General features: G+C 47.3%; 1 protein-coding gene across 1 annotated transcript in view; it reads left to right on the plus strand.

Annotated features, from left to right (window-relative positions):
* The window catches only part of POFUT2 (protein O-fucosyltransferase 2), a 133,162-nt gene extending 108,632 nt beyond the window's left edge, over nucleotides 1-24,530 (plus strand). Inside the window, exon 9 of the mRNA XM_085648615.1 lies at nucleotides 22,241-24,530. Within this exon, the coding sequence (XP_085504741.1) occupies nucleotides 22,241-22,394 (154 nt within the window). The 3' untranslated portion in view covers nucleotides 22,395-24,530. The remainder of the gene's footprint in view (nucleotides 1-22,240) is intronic.
* Nucleotides 24,531-24,753: the final 223 nt, after the last annotated feature.

Genomic DNA, 24,753 nt, shown 5'->3' on the forward strand with positions numbered 1-24,753 from the left:
AGATACCTGGACTTGAATAACAGATGGCATGAGGGAGATGGTCAGAGGCACTAAACTGACCTTACAGGACTGGCGTCGGGGGTTGCAGTAGCACAATACAGCACACGGCAAACGGGATGGCAGTGCAGCACAACGGACCATGGAAAGAAATAGGGCCATGCACATGGACAAAAGAGAGCAGAGGGGAAAGAGGCAAGGGTAGCAATCTAACCATACCGGACTGACAGGATAGTCAGCTGCAGCATAACGGACCATGAAGGGCAGGAAGTAGGGGGCAGAGGCACGACAATGGACAAGACCTGGCAGGAGGGAGGGGATAGGGGACTGCACATGAAAAATGAAGGGCAGGGAGCAAAAGGGCAGGGCAGGAGCAGCACGCTGGCCATGAAGGGCAGGCAGGATGGGCACTGGGAGGGGGCCCGGGCAGCAAGCTGACAGGACATGCAGGGTGAAGGTGTCAGGGACAGGCAACAGCCATCTGACCATGCAAGACAGGTGGGAGGGGTAATGCAGCTCAACAGAACACTCAGAGTAGAATGGAGGGGAAGGTCCATGGAACATGGTGGCAAAAAGTTGGGTGCAGGGGCATGCACACAGTCATCAGAGGGCAGGGGAAAGGGGCAACAAGGTAAGCACAGTGGCTAAGCAGGAGGGCAATAATGGGGCATAGAATTGGGCAATGAAGGGCAGGAGGAGTGGGCAGGGACCTCAAAATAAATGGAGGGTAGTAGCAGCACATCGGGCCATGCAGGGCATGAGGGAGGAGGCTGGTGCACGGGCTCGAATAACAGAGGGTAGGGAGGAGGTGGATGGGACAGCAAGCTAACTGTTCAGGGCAGGTGGGAAGGCCAGTGGCAGAGCAACGGCCACACAGGGCTGTGAATAGGGGGCAGGGGCATGGACTTGGACAATGGATGGCAAGGAGGGGGAAGGGGGGGACAGGAGCAGCAAGCGTGGGTGGGGACAGCTCAATGCCGACTCAGGCCCTGCATCCAACACCCCTGAGACCCCAATGTGCATTGTGATGTGTATCTTTCTTAACGTTAAAAAAACACAAAAAATTCACGAAAAAAACTAAAGTTACAGGGACGTTCTAGTTAAGTTCAGATTTTATACGAACAGACCCATAGAAACTCAGCTGTTCTAGTTAGTTATTTTGAGTAACTATAAACTCGTGCCCTAACTATAACGTCCCTGTAGCCTTTGTTTTTTAGTGAAAAATGTGTATGTATATGCGTATATATGTGTATGTATGTGTGTGTGTGTGTGTGTATGTGGAAGAGATGTAGTGCAGCAGCCTGGGCGGCTGACTCCGGAATACGGGGGCTCACAGTTCGATCGCCGGTGGCAGGTTAGCCCAGCACCTTGTGGCTCTGGGCAATAGCTCGCTTAATCTTCCCGACGGCCCCAGCGCCGGGACACCTTCTCAGGAGGTAGCTGTGCACTTTACAAATGCTGGTATTTCATTTTTTTTATATATATATATATATAATATATATATATTCCACAATCATCACTGCTATCCACTCGACGCAGTCAAAAATTAAGTTGCACCGCAGGGCTCAATATTTCAGTTTCATTTCACCATTTTCGTGCAAATTCACAGAGACAGACTACGTGTTTCGGTGTTTGACTTCTACAGAACCATAGAGTCCTATCGTCCAGATTTAAAATGCCCATAGCCTATTTCCATCTTTACTTTCTACTTTTTTTATATGTATATTAAGAACAACTAGACAGCACATTTTTCATCTTTGTGTCAAGTACTCTCCACTGTTCTATTTTAACACAGTAAATGTAAAGTATACGACCAGTAATTGTTTTCCTTCACATTTTTTCCTGAACTATGCAGTGTGTTTAACAATCACAGTAAAGTACTCTTCACTCTAGTTTTTCTTGAGAAAAAAGGCAATTACTAAATCCAATAACATATTTCACTAGTTTCCAAAATTTTGTCGAGCTCAATTTTTGACAGCAATATATATTTTTTACTTTTCCAAATTGTAAAGTACATATCTCAAAATCCTCATTATATGCCATACAACCATATACCAGAAAAGTACATAATTATGTAAAGTGCAAATGCTTACCTAGCTATTAGTGCCTAATATTCTTCAATGATCATGTTGTATAGATTTATATATGACGAGAGGAGCTGCCCGTTGAAGTGTGAAGTACAATTCTAAGAGACAGCCCTCAACAGCATATTAGAATGTAAGGCTTACAAAGTGCATAAATATAAACAGCTGGTTTGTTTTCCATGTAAAGCTTAACCATAATTCATAACATGCCTATAATACCCAAATAGTCAAATTAAAGTGAAATTTTTTATATAAAGTGCAATTTTCAGCAGCATCTCTTATATAAAGTGCTGATACAAAAGTAGCTATTAGTGCCCTGGTTATTTGGTAGCCTAAAAGTTCAATTTTATGCAGAAAACCACCCTCGACAACATGTTAAAATGTAAGGCGTCTAAGGTGCATAAGTATAAGCAGCTAGATTGTTTTCTATGGGGGGGGGGAATAAATCAAAACATAAATATTTGCATATTAGATATAAAGCCCAATTTTTTGCCGGATCTCTTATATAAAGGGCTGATGCATGAATAGCTGTTGGTACCATGGCTGTTTAGTAGCCATATTGTGCAATTTTATGCAGAAAATGATGTAGCAGTCAGAATCAGTTCTGTCTTCTCTGGTGTGACTTCCTGGCAGGAGGTGGGGACGGCATGGTCCGAGACAGACCAGGTCTTTTGAGGCGCAAGGAAATCTCCTCCCCCTTCTCAAACTGCATCCCAGGTCTATTCAGCCCTTTCCTGACCCACCTAGACTATCTGGAGTCACTCCTGCTCACCAGCCTTCTGTCATCCAAAACCCAGACAGGCAATCCACATTCCAACAGAGGCACACAGGATGACTGAGCAAGAAAATACCTACTTTCTAAAAGTGGTATTTTCAAACACAGAATGTAAAAATCACCTTCACTAAAAGGTGCATCTTTAGATTCAGAGTTCAGGCATACTAAACTTTATTTTTCTACCTCATTCCCCGGGCCAGTTATGTTAAGATGTTATAACTCCCCATTCTGCACTATGGGGAACAGGTAGCCTTGCAATAGCAAAAAACGAAATTGGCCCTAGTTCACTATCAGGACATGCCACACACACCAGGGCATGTTCTACCTTTCTCACACACTGCACCCGGCCCACAGGGGTACCTTGGGCCTACCTTAGGGGTGGCTGACATGTAAGAAAAAGGAAGGTGAGGGACTGGCAAGTGTGTGCATTGGTCAAGTCAACATGGCAGTTATAAACTGTGCGCAGACTCCGCAATGGCAGGTCTGAGTTACCTTTTACGGGCCGTGTGGGTGGCACAATCCCGTGTTGCAGCCCACCAACTGCATTTGATTCACAGGGCCTGGCACACACAGTGCACTTTACTAGGGACTGACACGTAAGTCAAACAGGCCAATCATGGAAACACCAATCCATAACACATTTTACCACAGGAGCACTTGCACTTTACCACTGATTAGCAGTGAGATAAGAGCACAGAAACACTAAGCCAGCACAAACAGAGTCAGAACCGGGAGGTCAGAAAGCAAAGAACTCAGGGGAAACACGCCAAAAGATGCCAAGTCTTAACAGCCATCTGTGAGGACAGTCACTGTTTACAACCATATCAGGCACTGGATACCTTGAGCAACTAAAGTGGGAACTTCTAAAGTTGCGCTCTGCCCACCAGTGACATCAAATTTAATGTAACCATTAAATCTGATCTAATGCACTGATTCTTTTGATACCTTTCAGTACCATCTTTAGTAGTCCCATTCAGAAGTTAGCAGGGCTGAGATGTAACTCTTTACTTGCCAATGGGGCTACTAACCTTTCCACAGTAAAAATGTCAATTTAGAGTTTTTATTGCTGGAGCATGCAAAAGTACATATTCCACCTTTTAAATGTTCAGCATCCTTGCTTGGAGGTTTACATGCCTACCTTAGGGATGACATATAAATTGAAAAAGGAGGACCGGGCTTTGCAGTGGCAGTCTGGAAGACATAGTTTACCATGTCTTACTTGTGGTGACCAACTAGTGCTGCAGTCCACCAGAGACACTTCAACTTACAAGCCCTAGGTACTCCTGGTAACATATACTAGGGACTTACAAGTAAGATGAGTTGTGCCAATTAGGTGTAAGTCAATCAGCTATGTACCCTTTTAATGGTCGGGGTACGTGCACTAATTTCTGATTAGAAGAGTTGGGTGCATTTCAGAGCCATTACACCTGTGCCTGTGTGGGGGTGAACTTGCAAAAAGCCTGTTTCCTTACACAAAGTACCTAAACTGAAATAAATAAAAAATACCTCCTACCTAAATGGCTCCAGGCTCTTGTAGGAAGACCTTGCCCTCCAACTACATTTTTGTATTGAGTTGTCAAGGAACTTCTTGAAAATGAGCAAGGCTCTGGTGGCAGTTGGGGGCTATTTAACTGTGGCAGACTTGTCTAGGGCTGCCTACCTTCAAGTCCACAAGAAAGTGATTCCAGCCCAAGATGGAGGGCAGCAGATCCCTAGTGAAGAGGGTGGGCAAGGTTTTGCAAGGACAAGGGGCTAGCTGAGGAGAGTTATAAACTGAGATGGTGTCCCAGTGCACAGTCCTAACCTTATGGACAATGCTGTGGAGACCGTGGGAGAGGGCAGGACATCTCCTTCATAGTAAGAATAACTCTGAAATTACCTATGGAGCTTCAGGTAGTAAGATATTCCATGGTGACGCTGACATTAGAAGTGTTGGTGAGTGTGCAGTATGTTTTCTCAAGGTGACTGGCACAGGCTAGTCCAGCCCTTTGTTGTGTCCTGTGTGCACAGTTAGTATTAGTGTACTGAGACAGGTGCACAATGGTCCACTTGAAGCATATGGGCTAGCCTCACATATCCTCACAAGACCACTTACATACAAGCTCTGCCTACATCGCTAGAGGGGAGTGCACTGCATAACCATCAAGAACTCTAAATGCATTGAGGCCTGACAGAATTTGAAGAGGACAGCACGTGGTCTCTAAGCATGCTTGTTAAACGCATTCAGCTTATTTTATGGTGCCCAGTGTGCCGTGACCAAAGGAGATGGTGTGGCTCATGCTAGCATTGTAGTCTAAGTGATGTACAGGGGTCTTGTGACAATGGGCAGTACCAGGTGAATGGAGACTTTCCGGCCCATTTACTCGTATGTCAGTTGGTACTTGAAGAAGAGGGTGTGGTGTTTGGGGGTCACAGCAGCACAACTTGCTTATGAGAGAGGCTCACCGGTGTCTAGAAGTCCAGAGCTGGGTGTCTGAGTGAAGGTGCTGTCTGTGTAGACTTTGAAATCATAAAGGAGATTAGTAAACTGATGTCTGATTGGGACAAGACTGGAGATGTTGAAGAAAGACTACCGAAGCCCTCTTAGTTAGTTTAGAAAGAGTAGTAGGGCTATCTCCATGGACATTGGAGATAGAAATGAGTGTTTTGTTTAAGTGTGTACTGTGTCCTGAAGTCATGTGAAGTCGAAACATCAACTACTTGGCATTTGTCCAGTTGTGATGTTAAAATATGACATTCAGTTAATTAATAGGCATGGGTATTTGGCATTCATGAAGCTCACATTCTATGTAGTCATGTTAAGAAATGTTCCTTGTTTTACACTAACTGTGAAGGTTATATGGTTGGTGATTCTTGTATATTCATATGTGCCATATACATCTCATTGGTAATTGTTAGAAAGGGGGTTTCTGGTAGGGTATGCAACTAAGCCAGTCAGAAACACCCACTCTAGTCAGGGCAAGTAAGTTACACACCAAAGCTAACCTTTCCTCACCATCTGGTAGCTTGGCTCGGAGCAGTCAGGCTTGTCATCAGAGGCAATGTGTAAAGCAATGAGCACACCACAAAAGAGACTCCACACAGGATTATAAAAAAATATGTAGTATGTTCTACTTAACACAAGACCAAAACGACAGAAGTCATAATTACTGTGCATATTATGTAGTCGCTTATATAGTACTTGTTATCTTGAACAATGCAAGGCATAAAACGAGATATATCAGTGAGGCTCTAAGGCATGGAATGCAAATCCGATTATGTAAAAAAACAAAAAACATACAAGTCATCACGTCACCATAAATGCATGGCACAATATGCATGAGTCATAAATACTTTGTACCCTATGCAAGTTTCCAACATTACAGTGCATATACTTTAAAATGTATTGCTTGTAATTCTGGCCCAGGCAAGGTACAATGATTAAGATCACACCAGTAATGCAGACTGTCCGATTAAATCAACAACCTATAAGGAGGGCGTGGAAGCACATGCAGGCCTATTATGCAGGATACGGTAATGGTGGTAGCCCAGTCCACCACCTAGGTATGGCCACTCCCAGCTCCTGGTAATGTAGTTGCCTGCTTTGGGGAAATGTGGTTGCTATAACGGGAGTGGTAACAGGAGGATGGCGGTCTCACTTGGGGTAACTCCCCATAACGCACAAGAGGAAACAAAGTGGGATGCCCCAAGATATGTCCCAAGCATGATTGGGGGGGAGACGCACACTGTTTTTATGAGCGGGGAGACCTCTCCTGGCCCCCCCGTGTGTACACAGACAATGTCTTCTACATGTTGGCAAGCCCAGAGCCCTTCATGGCTCCCCGGGCTGCTTCCTCTAAGCCAAAATGGAGGCGGTGGTGCCAGCGAAGGGACCGCGGGATGATGGCGCTGCTCCCCCTGGGCCCCAATCAAACCCCACTGTATTCCTGGTACTGAGTGCAGCCCTCGGTTTCCCTGGTGCCCGCTCTATCTGGGCCAAAGGCAGCAGCAGGGGCAGAAGGTAGCAACAGGAGAGATCTTCTCCCAGCATGGCGGCTTCCCCGCAGAAGTGCCCCACTGGTGGGCGTTTTAAATGGCCAGCAACTGTTTCCTCTTATGGAGGAATGGTGCCACTGCACAGCACTCTTCCCAACTCTTACTCAGGTGCCATATGTCGCAGTCCCCTCACTGAAGAGGGGTCACATGTAAAGTAAGGCTCAAGCAACTCCATTGAATCACTTGGTTGGCAGCCGCTCTGCTTCGCCTTTATAGGCACATGAACTGTGCGAAGGGTTTCCACTCCAGGCGACACACGATTACTCTGACCAGAATTATCTGGGAACCGAAGGAGCACTCGGCACGCTCTTGTCCTGAAAACAACACCAGCACATGAGGCAGGGAACACGCACTGATGTATGCAAATGCCCTCCGGCTGGACTCACTAGGTGCTGACTCCCTCCAACGGTTTCAGATTGTTTTAGTAGAATTCCTTTCATTAGTAAGCTTCCCAAAGAACAGGGAGGAGCCATCCCCGGGAGAACACTGAGGCACAGAGCAGGGAGTAGACAGGCAGGCCAGCACAAGAGTCCAAATGCAGTCTTTCCAGCAGCCCAACAGGCAGCAGGCCAGCACAACAGCAAATAGTCCAAATGGTGGTTCCTCTTGGCAGCACATCAGTCCTCTGGGACAGTGCAGCGTGGAGAGCTAGCAGTGTCAAGTTAGAAGCCCCAAGCAGTGTCTAAAATCATGGGGTCCGAACCCCTGTACTTATAATCAAAAATGTCTTTGTTCAAGGTGTAACTTCAAAAGAACTCTTTAGAAGTGCGCAACAATCCTTTTATTCCAGCACTGGCTCCAGACATCAGTAGAGGTAAATCAGCCCTTAGTGTCAGAGCAGGACACAGCTTATACAAATGTAAAGTCTGGACACCCTCTCCTAGCCCAGGAAGACCATCAGTATGTAAACGAATGCAGACGTAACCCTGCCACACCCAACCCTTCCTGTGTGATGGCTGTCTGGAAAGTATGCAGAAAGTGTAGCTGCCATCCAGGCCCAGAAGTGGGTTGGAGTCAGGCTGCAAAGCACAAAGTCATAATCACAAAGAAATGCCCACTTTCTAAAAGTGCCATTTCTAAAATAGTAATGTAAAATCCAACTACACCAGTAAGCAGGATTTATCACTACCAATTTGAACATACCAAACATGACAACACTGCTCCTTTCAGATCAGAAATTACCACTTAAATTTATGTAAGGGAATTCCCAATGCTAGTCTGAAAGGAGTAGGCTTCACAGCATAGGCTGTTTGTCACTACCAGGACATGCCACACATGTCCTACTTTTACTTACACAGCAACCTGCCCCTGGGGCTACCTAGGGCCTACCTTAGGGGTGACCTAGGTGTAATAAAAGGGGAGTTTAGGGCTTGACAAGAACTTTTAAATGCCGAGTTAACGTTGCAGTAAACTGCGCACGCAGGCCATGCAGTAGCAGGCCTTAGACAAGTTTGAAAGGCTGTGGGTGGCACAATCAGTGCTGCAGGCCCACTAGTAGTATTCAATTTACAGGCCCTGGGCATATGGGATACCACGTTACAATGGACTTACAAGTAAATTAAGTAAGCCAAAAAGTGTAAACCAATAATACTATGTTTGAGAGGAGAGAGCACATGCACTTCAGCCCTGATTAGCAGTGGTAAAGTGCCCAGAGTCCTAAAGCCAACAAAAAGGTCAGAAAAATAGGCAGAGGAAGGCAAAATGTTTGGGGATAACCCTGCAAAACGGGCCAGGTCCAAAAGTAATGCATGTGTTGGGCTAATATGTTTCTATGTGAGTCGATTTCTGTAATTTGGGAATTGCAGTTTATGATAATGATTGTGCTGTGCTCAATTCTTAGTCCGGCGAGGCGGGTTTGGAAATTTACATTATTCACCAGCAGGCTGTTTTGGAATTACAGTGTAAACATTCACTTTCAACACCCTACGGAGTCTAGTGAGCAGTTTGGGGAAGGGAGTGTAGTACCCATCTGCGTTTTGTGTAGCTACATGCTAGTTGTGCATGTCCAAGTGTCACGGATGTATGTATGTGTAGTAACCTGTTATGAGAGAATACAGTTGTGTCCATTTGGTTCGAACTGGGGAAAGAGCAGAACTCTATTGCGAGAGATTGTTTGAGGGCGTTGCCCACCCATGGGATGTGGAGTTGTGGAAGTATAGTACCCTGTTGTGAGGAGTTGCATGAGGGAGCAGACAGTGGTGTGAAAGAGTAGTACGCTGCTATGAGAAGTTGCATGAGGGAGTACGACTTGAGTGCAATGTGGGAGGAAAGAAGTACCCTAGCACAAAAGGTTGCTATGGGCAATACCCCATGGAGTGAGAACATGGGGAAGTGTAGGACGCTGTGAGGTTGTTGGTGATACCGAAAAGATTTGATTGAATGTTATGGGTGATAGCTAAAGGTTCGAGGCATGTGGGCTGCTGAATTCATATCTGTGCATAGATCGCCGCCTAGTGTTGGGTCCGGATGTTTGCACGTTGTTGTCCTGTCTTCGAAGTATCCTGAGATAGGTGACTCCTCCCCTGGACCACAGTGCGCATGGGCATCCTCTCCATCCTCAGATTGTTTTTTTCCGACATTGGGTTCGGATGTACTTATCTTGACTCAAGTTAGGAAAATTTAGTTTCAGGCCAAAAGGCCTTTAGTTTTCGTCGGTACTGTTCCCGCTCGGTATCGACAGCTTACTTGCTAGTTTAGCAAACTTATCAAGTTTTTTCGGATCCGTTTAATCCGACCATCGACCTTACATCGACGATGGAATCGAGGACCCCATTCAAACGGTGTCCTTTTTGCCACGCCAAATATCCACATATCGACGTCCACCCGGTGTGCAACAAATGCCTCTCTCCGGATCACGACGAATCGAAATGTATGGCCTGTGCCCGATTCCGATCCAAGAAGACTCTCCGGAATCGACGAGCAGCGAGATTAGAAGCGCAGCAATCGGCACCGGCCCCGACCAACATCTTCAGCACAGAGGACGAAGATATTGAAAGCGTGGAAGACAAACTCCAGCCCCGCTTCCGGACACGATTCCCGATTGGAAGACGCCGATGAAGCGCTTTTTCACAGGGAAGAAGCCGACGATGAGGTAGGGGACTACAATGAGGCCTTCGGGGCTGAAGAAGATAGCTCTGGTGAAGAGCAGGGCCTACCCGTCCAAACGGAGGCTATCAAAGTGCGTCAGTCTACGGCTCCGGTCGAGGGATCGCCTTCGGGCCTTACCCGAGATCAATCCCGCAGTTCTTCGGCCCCGCCCTCTGGCCCGGCCTCGAACATCCAGCGAGAGCCATTATTACCGAAAAAGACTGGTTTCCCTTCAACGAAACCGAAACCAATCGTCGCACTGGTTCAACAGAAACCGAAAGTGAAACTGGCAGTGGTCGGCTCGAAGACCTCCACTCCTTCGACGCCAGCCAAAACCATCGGCTCCGAACGCACAAAAAGGGATTTCGGCACCGAACTCGCTGCAGCGGATGTCGGCACCGATCCAAAAAGGAAGGCCATCGGTACCACCAAAGCGCCTCGGCCCCCGGCACCGAAGCAATCGGCCCCGACCACCAAGGTTAAAATGGCCGCTCCATCGGAGTCCACTTCGAAGGCAGCGACTACGGTCCAGTCATCGACACCGTCGACCCGCTACTAACTCTCCTCGACTCGATGACCCTGTGGCTCCGAAGAAGTCCACGCCTACCTCTACAGAACCACTCGGCACCAAAGAACCTTCGGCGTTCTCGGTGCGACAAGTTGCAGCGTCATTGCAACGCATCAGAGAACAGGCAGCCCTCCAGGCCACGTCGGGCTCCGACCCGAAAAAGGCTCCGAAGGCACCTTCGGCACCAACCAACATCACTTTTGGTTTGCCGCCGTCCACAGCGCCAAAAATATTCGAGATCCGAACACGTGTCACCCAGACAAGGTCCCCATCTACTGGACACTCTGCTACTGGGCCTTCACCGTCCCAATTCATCGACGCCGACACCGGCAGGCTCACGCTCCGGAAACGGAAGGTCACTTCAGACCAGGCTTTGGACTCTTACAGAATCCCTCTAAAGCAAAAACTGCCAGCAGAATCGGAACCAGTTCTATATGAACGCCTCCACACCTCCTATCCAGATCCCCAGTCCTTTTCTCCGACGCCCTCCGACACGGACGCAATGGAGGATTACATGGGTGATGATACCACCTACCCCAGGGATATAGATCCTGAGGAGCAGCAGGACCCAGATCAAGCTTGGGATGAACCTGCAGACCCGGGTGCCACAACAGATACCCAGGACACGCAGCTTTACGGCGCAAAAACATCTCCCACAGAGGACACTGCTGCCTTCAATGCCCTCATTGAACGTGCTGCAGCCAATCATGGAGTGCAACTCCACTCGGACACAATTGAGGATGATTTCTTGGTGGACACTTTCGCCTCCTCAGAGATGACTGTCAAGACTCTGCCCATGTTGAAAGGTGTCCTCAAGCCAGCAAAGGACATTTTCAAGGAAACAACCAGGGCACGGGTGATAAACCCCAGGATCGAGAAAAAATACAAACCTGCGCCCGGGGACCCTATGTACATTAGAGGTCAGTTACCTCTGGACTCCATGGTGGTTGCTAACGCTCGCAAACGAGCGCACTCGCAGACAGCTGGTGATGCTCCTCCCCCGGACAAGGAGTCCAAGGTGCTGGAGACCTCCGGCAAAAGGATTGCAGCCCAAGCAGCAAACATCTGGCGCATTGCCAATACACAGGCACTCCTGGCTCGCTACGATCGCTCACACTATGACACGCTAGAGTCACTACTCCAACATCTACCAGACGAGTACAAACAGGCGGCGGAGCTCCTCATCAGAGAGGGACAACTTCTCACAAACGCATCCATTAAGTGTGCACTAGATGCTGCCGACACAGCTGCGAGGGCGATAAACACCAGCGTCATGTTACGACGACACGCTTGGTTAAGAATCTCCGGATTCAAACCTGAGATTCAAAATAACATCCTGAATCAGCCTGTCAACCCCGACTACTTATTCGGACCAGAAGTTGACACCACCCTAGAAAAGATCAAACAGGACACAGACACTGCAAAGTCAATGGGGGCTCTGCAAACGCAGACATTTCGTAGAGGCTCCTTTCGTCGCCCCGGAAATAGGGGAGCGGCTAGAGGACAGGGGTCACAGCAAGCATACAATAAAGGGGGCACACAGAGTACCTACGATAAAAACACCAGAGGTGGATATCGTGGCTCCAGCACCAAGGGCAGAGGACGCGGTTACGGCAACACCAGGTCCTCACCCAAGAACAAACAGTGACGCCCTCTCCCTTCCCCCCGACCACATAACACCTGTCTGGGGGAGACTCCAGCGGTTCCTGTCCACGTGGAATACCATCACCACGGACAGGTGGGTCAGGGATGTTATCCAGCACGGTTACTGTCTCGAATTAACCTCCACTCCACCCACAATACCGCCAAAGCACCGTCCTATGTCCTCAGAGCACTTAGCATTATTGCAGCAGGAAGTGCTAAGTATGCTGCAAAAAGGTGCAATAGAGGTCGTGCCCGTCCACCAGCAAGGGACAGGGGTGTACTCGCTGTACTTCTTAATACCAAAGAAGGACGGGTCACTCAGACCTATACTAGACCTGAGACCCCTCAACCACTACATTCTCTCAGAGCATTTCCATATGCTCACCCTACAGCAGGTTCTCCCGCTGCTCAGACAGGGAGACTTCCTAGCCACACTAGACCTCAAAGATGCGTACTTCCACATCCCCATACACCCGTCACACAGGAAATATCTCAGGTTCACTATTCAGGGGCAGCACTACCAATTCAAAGTCCTCCCCTTCGGTGTGACAACAGCACCCAGAGTTTTCCCCAAGTGCCTAGCTACAGTGGCTGCACATCTACGGAGACAACACATTCACGTCTACCCTTACCTGGACGACTGGCTTGTTCAGGCAAAGTCAGCCCAGCAATGTGCCAACCACATGTCCCTCACCATTCACCTTCTTCACAGTCTGGGATTCTCACTAAATTACCCAAAATCACATCTCCAACCCGCACACGTACAACAGTACCTAGGTGCGACCATAGACACTCTGGCAGCCACAGCTCAGCCAAATTTAGTGAGGATCAACAGCATGCAGATGCTGATTTCAAAGTTCAAACCTCAACACTCCCTTCCTGCGCGAGTGTTCATGCAGTTGATAGGCATGATGGCCTCCTGCATTTTCATAGTCCCACACGCGAGACTACATATGCGCCCGCTTCAGGAGTGCTTGGCACGTCAATGGAATCAGGCTCACGGGCAATTAAAAGACCTAGTGTTGGTGAGCGGTCGGGCATACAACTCTCTGCATTGGTGGAATCCTCAAAACCTTTGCAAGGGCCGACCGTTCCAAGAGCCTGTTCCACAAATAATACTGACGGCGGACGCGTCTCTCCAGGGATGGGGAGCTCATGTACTCAATTACACAGTGCAGGGACTATGGACAATACAACAAAAGAAGATGCACATCAACCTTCTAGAACTGATGGCAATCTTCCTGGCAATGAAGGCATTCAAAGTACACTTGTGCAACAAAGTCGTGTTGATCCGGACGGACAACATGACTGCCATGTACTACATACAGAAGCAGGGAGGAACACACTCTCCACAGTTGTCTCACCTGGCTCAGAGCATGTGGAAGTGGGCCATTCAGAGGAACATATTCCTCATGGCGGAACACCTCCCAGGCAAGGACAACCAGATGGCGGATCTGCTCAGCAGACACAGCCACCAGATGCACGAGTGGGAGCTACATCCGTCAGTACTCCAACCGTACTTCCAACAGTGGGGTCATCCAGAGATAGACCTGTTCGCCACACACAAACGCAAAATGCCAAAGCTTTGCCGCCAGGTTCCCACATCCACAGTCGCAGGGCAATGCGATATGGATGAACTGGTCCGGCAGATTTGCGTATGCTTTTCCCCCAGCGCCATTGATACCGCTGGTGGCTCGCAAACTGCGACAGCACTCACTGACACTCATCCTAGTTGCTCCCACATGGGCGCGCCAGCCATGGTACACCACCTTTCTAGAACTTTCCGTGGTGCCGCATCAAAGGCTGCAGATCAAACCTGCACTCTTAACGCAGAACCATGGCGAAATTCAGCACCCAGATCCGCAACAGCTGAACCTGGCTATCTGGCTCTTGAAGTCTTAGAGTTTGGCTACCTAAACCTGCCACCTGACTGTATGGAGATCATTAAGGAGGCCAGGAGACCCACTACCAGAGCCTGCTATGCAGCTAAATGGAAGAGGTTTGTCATCTACTGCAACAACAATGACATTAACCCGCTAGACGCATCCATTCAAAATATCTGTTACCTCTTACACCTATACCGATGCAATCTGGCATACACCTCAATACGTATCCATTTGACCGCAATAGCAGCCTATCTCCAGAACAGGCAGCACCTCTCCTTGTTCAGAGTGCCTGCCATCAAAGCTTTCTTGGAGGGACTTAAACGAGTAATTCCCCCAAGACACCCACCAGCACCGGTGTGGAACCTCAACCTGGTCCTCACCCGACTAATGGGTCCACCCTTCGAACCTCTCCACTCATGTGAGATTCAATTCCTCACCTGGAAAGTAGCTTTCCTAGTGGCAATCACTTCGTTAAGAAGAGTTAGTGAACTCCAGGCACTAACCATTCAAGAGCCATTCATACAGGTTCACGCAAACAGGGTCGTACTTCGTACCAACCCCAAATTCATGCCTAAAGTAATATCACAGTTCCACATGAATCAAACTATAGAACTGCCTGTTTTCTTCCAAAATCCACAAAATGTAGCAGAGAGAATGCTCCATACACTAGATGTAAAAAGAGCCCTCATGTACTATATAGACAGAACTAAAGTCTTTAAGAAGACAAAACAACTTTTCGTTGCCTTTTCTCCACAACACAAGGGCAACGCCATTTCCAAAGCAGGTATAGCCAGATGGATCGTTAAATGTATTCAAATTTGCTATCAAAAGGCTAAACGCACATTAACGATTCCCCCATGAGCCCATTCAACACGTAAGTTAGGGGCGTCCATGGCTTTCCTGGGAAACATTCCTTTACAGGAAATATGTAGAGCAGCCACATGGTCCACTATACACACATTTACTAAACACTACTGTGTAGATGTACATTCAAAACAGCAGGCAGCTGTAGGACAGGCTGTTCTCAAAACTCTTTTTCAGACCGCTGCAGCTGACACTGGTGGCCGCCGCCAATAGGAGGTACTGCTATTTATTCTATGCACAGATATGAATTCAGCAGCCCACATGCCTCGAACTGAATATGCTACTTACCAGTATGCATCTGTTCTTGGCATGTAGGGCTGCTGACATTCATATCGCCCACCCTCCTCCCCGGCGCCTGTAGCAGCTGCAGCTCTCAGAATTACTGTATAGCATGGTCATCACTTTCTGTATCTACTCCATCACTGTCACAATGGCGAAAAACAATCTGAGGATGGAGAGGATGCCCATGCGAACTGTGTTCCAGGGGAGGAGTCACCTATCTCAGGATACTTCGAAGACTCTTCCAGGACAACAACGTGCAAACATCCGGACCCAACACTAGGCGGCGATCTATGCACAGATATGAATGTCAGCAGCCCTACATGCCAAGAACAGATGCATACTGGTAAGTAGCATATTCAATTTCACCTAGATCATCACTGTGTACAAATGGAAGATTTGACAGATTTATTGTATAGGAGGTAGAGTATGTTTGTGATTGTTTTGTGATGCGTTTTAGTCAGTATGCATCTACTGAAGGCTGGCATCATTGTGCTCAGACGGCGTTCTGACTTTTTCTGCTGCAGTTTCAAGAGGGTGTGTTACTGGTTGTAGATTAAGTGCTTTCTTCTGCATGGAACTTGGTCATATAGATTTGCCGGCTGGTGTGACTGGGTGTGAGGCGTGTTGGAGAAATGAGGGGTACGGGAGTCTGTGGTGGAGTGTGTTGTCTTTCTGGGGTTCTTTGTGTTGCTTGGGAAAGATGGAGATAGTCTGGCAGTTGTTGTGTCTGTGTCACTGGGGTAGTTAAGCAACTGGCGATGGATGTCTAGGGGCATTGTGTATGCTTAAAGTTGTGATGATAGGTATTCTGTTGTTGTCTTGTCAAGTGAATTTTGAGTTGAGGTGATATATGGTTAAACTTTCCATTTTTGTTTTGTTCCTTGAATGTGTACATTTGGGAATGATGGGGGCACCGTTTGTTGAAGAAAGTATGCTGTTGCGTGACTGGGAATCTGTGACTATATGTCCTGCATGCATAAATGATGTATGGTATCATTTTGAGTGTGCAGACAAGTGGTGGTCAAACATCTTTTCCAAGAAGGTTGCAATGGTAGTCACAACCTAGTTGTCTCATTTCTTTGTTTGATGTGTGGTGTGGGTGGCCTGATCTCTTGACCTGCCGCAGAGTTTCTGTGACTTAGTATTGTCTTTCTTTATTTGCGTGGGTTATGGAGAGTTTAACGGGTTCTTGTTGGGTAAATATGTAAACTAGGCATTTTGAAGATTGGGAGATTATGAATCCCTGTACTTTAAATTAAAGGGAATGGCTATTCTTTGTTTTATCTATAAGAAGGGAAGGGGTGGGGCGTGGCTAGCGACCGTCGGGAATGGTCTCTCTCTGAGGCAGGTCTGTAACGCTCGCCCAGAAAATCCGTAATTATCCTGGTACGCTACAACGGGGATTCCCCTCCGAGGTCGGGAATCTCCTTCTAACCCATTCCTGCACAGGTGTGCGGCACAATTCCTGGGCCAGCGCCTTCGTGGAGGCTACAATGCGGAGCAGAATCGGCGATCCACAAGATGGCGGCTTGAGGAGACGTGGGTGCAAACGCGGCAGTACTCCCAGACGAGAGGTCCTAGAAATAGCAGCAGCCGCAAAGAACTGTGGCACCAGTGAGAGACCGCCGGAGGTAATCGGATGAGGCGAGTGCCTGGTGGGCGGCAGAGCGTTGGTGACCTCCGCTTCACGGAGACAGTATCGGCTGGGGCGCGGGGTGAGGCCTCTGAGTTTTCTTCTGAGCGGCGTTCTGCAGGGATGTTATCCTGCAGACAGCGAGGGCGGGACCACCGGTGCATCTGGACAACGCAAATATCACCTTCTTCCCTGACTTTACTGTTAAGGTACAGGCGCAGAGGCGCAGCTTTACAGCGGTCAAGAAAGCCCTACGCGACAAGGAAGTCAAACACTCAATGATGTTCCCTGCTAAACTTCGCGTAGAATCTGAGGGGAAAACCTGGTTCTTTCAATCCCCAGAGGAAACATGGAAGTGGCTGGAAGGATGGCGTCGAGTGGGAAAACAGCCAGACACTCGCAGTAAAGGACCCGGCGCCAGCCAGCGCAATCCCTCAGGGTCACAGGAACGCTGCTCAGAAGAAAACTCAGAGGGTACACGCTGAACACACAGTTGGACTTGACTTGACTTGTCTCCTACAGGAACATCACCGGGCCAAAACTGCATAGGCGACCTGTGCAGACCGCCTCCCTTGGGGAATAGAATAACGCATCTTTGCGGCCACACTTCCCTTACGAAACTTTGGCCTCAGGTAACAGATACTGCCTTGAACAGCTTACAGGATCGGACTAAAAATGCAAACTCTACTATACCAAAAGTATGCCATGTTACATGGGTGGGGGGGGTAGAGGTGGTTAACCAGGCACCCTACCTATGACGAGGTGGGCGACCAGCACTCTGCCTAGTTGGGGTGTGGAAAGTTGGAATTCCACTGGCAGGGGGGCAGGGAGGGAAGTAAGGGCAGGGGGCGGGGGTAGTTGGGGTTCTTTATGTTATAGTTATGTTTACACAGAGCGTCTGCACATACTCAATTCTACTAATTTCCAGCACTGAACGGCAAACATGGTCCGCACACTTGGGGAGGATGGGTGGGGAAAGTTCACCCTACACGATCCCATTATATTGGTCTTCTACATTAGTGGAGATAGGTGCACTAGTCACTCCCGCTGTACATTTCCCCTTTGATCTACACTACTACCTACCATGACAGATACGAGAAGCACTAAGTTGTCGGTGATGACGTGGAACATCAATGGCCTGGGGAATAAGATTAAAAGAGAGGTGGTTTTACAATACCTTTAAGAGGGATTCACCTGATCTGATATTACTACAGGAAACGCATCTGGTGGGGAACAGCTTCAATAGATGGGGATACACACTCTTGGCTCATGCAGGGTTCACCTCAGGCTCCAGGGGAACAGGGATCCTTGCACGCAAAAATCTTGCAATTACACCCACCCGTGTTTGGACTGACCCACATGGTAGATTTGCAGTCCTGGAGGCGATGTGGGAGGGCAAGTCACTAAATGTAATATCAGCATATCTTCCACCCTCCTTGGGCAGGTCAACACTGCAAGACCTAGGTAAAATTCTCCTAGACCTTCCCCCGGGTACACTGCCGCTGGGAGCGGATTTTAATATGATAATGGACAACAAACTCGACAGACCTCTCCAAACACCAGCTCCCAGACGTAACACTCACATGGCCGAATTTACCCACGCAATGGGTCTTACGGACATCTGGCGCACTCTAAACCCTACCACTGTCTATTTTACGTATTATTCTAATGCGCCCAAAAGTATGTCCCGCATTGACTATTTCCTCACCTCCCTTGCAGACATAAGCCACTTTCGACACCCCCAGGGACTCCCGAGGGGTATCTCGGATCACTCCCCTCTCACAGTAGACCTTACCTCTCATAGGGATAGTGCCCGTGGCCCTATCGTTATTAACCCCTAGCTCCTTGCGATCCCTGACATCGGAGAGGACCTTGCGGAACACACGGACCACTACTTCCATGAGACCCTCGGATCAGTTGACTCAGCAAACACTATCTGGGAGGCTTATAAAGCAGTCATCAAGGGCCACGCACTAGCACTGATGTGCGGATATCTCCAAAATCAGAACATGCAGCTGACACAACTAGAAAGTGACTTTCTTCAATTGGAAACGGAACATAATACATCTCCCTCAGACACTACGGCCTGCTCCCTCCGAATCAAACAACTATAATACAACGCCCTAGCGCATGAAAAAACTCAGGCACGCCTCCTTCACACCCGACATAGAGTGTATGAACTTGGTGAGAGAGCTGGGAAAATGCTGGCTTGGCTTGAACGTCTAGACCAGGCGCTAGATGAGCCCCTGAACTCCTCCTGAATTATGGTAGACGGATAACGGACCCTCAGGAGATAGCTGACACATTCGCTGATCACCTGGAGGTGGTTTATACGTCCAGGTCTGGAGCCTCCGCTGATGACTCACGCCAACTCCTAGGTGAAATGAATCTGCCCACACCTTCAGACAGTGACAGGGAGGCCCTAGAATCCGACATAACCGCAGAGAAAATATGTAAAGCCATATTTGCTATAAATTCAGGGAAAGCAATGGGACCAAACGGGGTCCCGATTGAATTTCTCAAAGGAATGGCCCTCAAATTGGCCCCATACCTTAAAACTATGTACAAGGAGAGTCTAGAACGGGGTGCTCTTCCCTTGGATCAGAGACTGGCCTCCGTTGTTGTCATACGTAAACCCGACAAACCAGCGACCAACCGTAGCTCCTATAGGCCCATATCATTGATTAGCTCGGAAGCCAAGGTGTTGGCCAAACTCCTCGCGTCCCGCCTAATCGCGGTTCTCCCCTCGCTAGTTCATGATGACCAGTCTGGGTTTATACCAGGCCGCAACACCGCTCTAAATATCCGCCGAGTCCACAACGTCCTCGGGAGGCAACCATTCTTACTAGAAGACGCGGTTATATTGTCACTGGATGCCGCCATGGCGTTTGATTCGATCGAATGGCCCTACCTGTTTGAAGTGTTGGCAAGGTTTGGATTCGGACCTCGATTTCAAAAGTGGGTAACACTGTTGTACACTGCATTGTTGAGGCAGGTTAGGGTAAACAATCGTACCTCACGAACATTCGCCTTGCGGAGGGGAACCAGACATGGATGTCCCTTATCTCCCCTGTTATTCGCACTAACGCTCGAACCTCTAGCACACTGGGTAAGACGAGATGCCTCGATACGCAGCATGCAATGGGGCGAGGATATAGAAGATAAAATCTCCCTATATGCCGACGATATTTTGATCTATTTGGCATCCCCATGGACATCACTTAATAGTCTGCTTCCTGTCATCACTAATTTTGTAAATATTCGGGGTATACCATCAACTGGTCCAAGTCGATACTTTACGTCTTGCGCGGCCAACCACCTGCCCTACCCCGGGGATACACGATTGAAGTTGCCACCGGGGGTTTCAAATACTTGGGGATATATATTACAACCGACCCAAAGGTATTTTACGATAAGAACCTCCTGGGCCCCCTCCGACGGTTACAAAATGATGTTAAACATTGTAGGGCACTGCCCCTGTCACTCTTGGGACAGGCTGCCCTGTTTAAAATGCTTGCACTTCCTCGATTTTTCTTTGTGCTTAAGAACTGTCCATTCCCAATTGCCAATACCTAGTTTACTGCTGTTGAGGGTGAGGTTCGTGCTTTGCTGTGGGATGGGGGAGCACCTCGTATCGCCCTCTGGAAACTGACTAAAGGATGGTATGATGAAGGAATAGCCCTCCCGGATTTGCGCCTGTATTATTGGGCTGTGCAACTGGTAGCCACAAAGCACTGGATTCATGTATCCCCCTCTAACCCGGCATTCCACCTAGGACGCCATCAAACTGGACGAGAGGGCTACCTAGGCGCTCTCTACAGTAAGACCCGAAAAGGCCGTTACTTGGGACCTATGTCGCAAACAGTAACTATTTGGCAATAGGCCACCAGATATCTGGGGTGGGCAAACCAATTTACTAAGGCCACCCCGCGTTGGTCCTCTCAACGACTGGGTCTGCTTTGCCACCACAATGGGTTTGACAAATGGGACACTATTGGAATAACTAATATAGAAGACTTATTGCACAAGGGCAAACTTCTCACTTTCAAAGAACTTCAAACCGAACTCGCACTTGCACCGAGTGAAATTTTTAGATATTTACAAATCAGACATGCCCTCTTCGCCAATATTCCAGATTTGTCCTCATTGCCAGACTCATCCCCTCTAGAAGACCGATTACTTGTTGAACCACTCCCGAATAAGGCAGTCTCCTATACATACCGCAAGCTATGCAATAACATGCCCGATTCCTTCCAGACTCTCTGGGAACAGTGGCTGGAGATGTGGGGCCGCTGGAGCAAGACGACTGGCAAACTGCATTAATGTCCCCCAGGGAAACGGCGATTAACCATCGCTTTCGCCTTATCCAATTAAAAATCCTACACAGGGCCTATCTTTCAGGGGTGCGTCTGGCTAAGATAGGTAGTCTGGCAGATCCGCTGTGTCTTAGACGGTGTGGGCAAGATGGCACCTTTCATCACGTACTGTGGAACTGTCCTGAGGTTCGCCCTATATGGGATAATACGACCCGGAAAATGAAGGATACCTTGGGCAAACAGATCCAATTGTCGCCAAAGTTAGGAATATTGAATATATGGGACCCCGCTGATTTAACAGAAATCGAGCAACGATGGGTGGCATTGGTGTACCTATTTGTGAAGAGGGCAATAGCTATGCTCTGGGGATCTGATAAAAGACCGTCCACGATTGGGTGGGTAGCGGAGATGGATCACTGCATGATAGCAGAAAAGGAGGTCTACAAATTACGGGGTTGCCCAAAGAAGTGCGATAAAAAGTGGGGGGGATAGAACGCCTTTAGGGGGAGATCTGTACATCACCAACGGAAGACATGGCAGTGCGCAGACGGACTGAAATCTAATCTTCCATGTGTCTGGATTATGTACTATGTGCCTATTGATGTAGTGTATTGTTGTTTACCATGCTTGATGTATAACATGATATTGCCGGAACGGCTCTGTGCTTTCAATTTAATAAAATTGTTCAATAAAAAAAAGAATGGGAAGGGGTGTAGTATCCAATGTGTCCCCATTCCCTGCATGTCTGAGCTGTCTGAAAGTGAATGGTGTAATAGAATGTTTGTGGGACTGTTGTGATGTTGAAGCTATGATATACGTACAGTTGGAGAGAGGATGAAGACCTGACAGTGTCTACCTGCTGTTGCTACAACCTAAGGGCCTAACATTAGATAAATAACTAATCTCCAACCTGAGTGGCTCCAGACTCTTGAATAAAGACCCTGTCTTCTACCTTCAATATCTTGTTAACAGAGAACCCTCTGTGGTGCGTTTGTGAGTTGAAATCTTGTTTTTTGCCTTAATTTGATTCCTGGTAACCTTCAATAAATTGTTATTCTCATCCATCCAGGTACTTCATAGGAACCTCTGTTTCAACGTTTTCCTTTCGGATTTATGAGGAAAGAGAAATTCTGGGCATGGATCCCAAGACAACATACCATCGGTTCTGTGGTGACAAAGAGGAAAACTGTGAACAGCCCACCCACTGGAAAATTGTGTACTGAATTAAAGGGAAAATACTAGACCACGATCTTCTAAGGAGAGTTGTACAATTCTGAAGAGTAGTGGCCTTCCTGGATTCAGCATGCTAAATACAGCAGAACGTGGATGTACCCCTGGGGCAATATCTACTCTTTAGGGACTGACTCCCTCAATGAGGTTGCCCTGCCAGTGGCACAGGGAGATTAGTATTTTTTGCCATCGGTGGCAGGTTTTATTCAGGTGCTCTCGTGTTTTTTCCCGCAGCATTTTAAAACTTTCTTTGTTATATTATGTACTAAACTATTTTGTAATAGCTAAAATACATGTTGCCTAAACACAGTATATATGAACTGTCCATACTGTGCATGGACATAGTTTTGTGGGATCCTTGGTAAAAGACAAAGGTTTCAGAACATAATGCTTCCTTTCCATGAAGCAAGACCACAAACATAAAAAAAAAACATTTTCCTTATCCCAAACATTTTGTAAGTATTTCCTTGTAACCTGGATGAAGAACGGTTGTGCTAATAACAGTGTTTCTAATTAGATCTGCTTGGGACACTTTAGCTATTCTAAATTGGCTTGTAAAAGAAATGTGTGTTATCAAATCGGTCTTCATTATTGTACATCTAGGAGATACCGGTTTATGGCCACTGGCAGGACGCCGTCTTCTAGAAGAGGCTGTAACTGAGAATATGAGCTGATTGCATTTGTGGGCTTCTTACTACATCATAGGAACATAGGTGGGAGTCAGTGAGGTGGCTTTTTACACGTTTGTTTTTGGTAAATTCAACATTTGGAACTGAATTGAGTCGGCCACCTTATTTCACTCCGGCTCTAAACAACTGTCATGAGGACCACATCTGTCAATCATTGGAGATCTGGTTTTGACTGTAACAGACGACAAAAAGATTCCCTCAACACTATATCAAATCACTGCATAATTGTGCCCCATCTCTCTGTTTCTGTTTATCTGTGCAACCATTCCAGTATCTGCAAATAAGCATTGTATCTTTTTGAGTGCACTTTTGCCCAAAGTTGCCATTTGTTCCGAAAGTCATGCCATGTGATCTTGTACATCTTCCTGCCCTCAGTATTTTTATCTTTTAATTTTACTTTCCTGTGATACAGACCTGAATCCAAGAGCCTCCTTGCATTGGGTGCCATTGTGGGCCTTGCCAAATGTACGCTTGCCTGTTGCCAACCTTGATTCTTGCGGGGATTCTCCACGCCTGTACAAGATCTACCGGAACTCATGTCATACTTTTTTGAAGATGAAAGGAGCTGTGGCGAGACTACAGGGATAGGGCTTGGTGGGATAGTATGAGAGAACTCGATGAAAAGTCTGCATCTAGTGCAATCAAGTATTCTTGTTCAGTATTTATACAGCATTATAAATTGAGATTTCTCCCAGGTGGTCTTCTTTAATCCACGTTTTTGCTGAACTAGAAAAGGCTATGGCTAACCTACCTCACTTGCTACTCTTCTTTCCGTTGGGTACATAAAATGACAGTGTCTCATTCAGGTCACTTTTTATTAAACTTCTGTATTGTAGGGTCTCTAAGTGTGTTGCGCTTTGTTCAATTCTCCCTTCTTTTGTCAGCAAACAACTTTGACACAGTTTCAGTGCACTTCAGGTACTCCAAAATTAAGAGGGATTGCATAATCAATTTCATATGCTGCAACAAATGAACAAGGACCTGTTTTGTCAGCCAAAAATGATACTGAAGTTCTTGAACACACCAGTTTTTTTTAATCATTATGGTTTGGAGTCCCTTACATGTTCAAAAGTGCCATTTTAGCCTTTGTGGTGAGTTTACCCTCTGTACCACTTTACCCGAGTTGGATAGGTGTGAGTGGGCATGGTTACATGGATATACATTTTGCAAACACCTTTTGATACGTCTAGGGGTTCTCCATGTTTTTCGTGCAGAGGTCTTTAACATTTCCCTTTAAATGTTTCAATCTTAATGTTTAAACCAAGCATTTGTGTTTACAGAAGCAGCCATAGATGCTAAGCTGTCTGTCTTGCTGAAACCATGACTACGTTGTGAATATATGAAGCACCCCTTCTTACTTTGCATTCTGGGAAAGTCCTGCTTACGTGGTTACTAGATTTGATAGTTTTGAAGTGCAGGTCTAATAAAGGGACAATTCACTATTTTGAATCTTTTTTTTCTCCAAACTGCCACTAAGAAGTGTAACCTTGTTTCGCATGAAGGGTTTTGTGCCTTTAAACGGGTGTATATGTATCATGTTCTGGCTGCACAATACGTGTGGCTTTTGTACAGTAGTTTGGCCTAGAAAGAAGCCCCAGCGTTACACCATGCAGTTTTCATCAGTGCTGTTAGATGTGCATCATAGCGGAGGGTTGGTTCGCTG

The sequence above is a fragment of the Triturus cristatus genome, chromosome 3_2, assembly GCF_964204655.1.
Source record: "Triturus cristatus chromosome 3_2, aTriCri1.1, whole genome shotgun sequence".
Taxonomy (NCBI): Eukaryota; Metazoa; Chordata; class Amphibia; order Caudata; family Salamandridae; genus Triturus; species Triturus cristatus.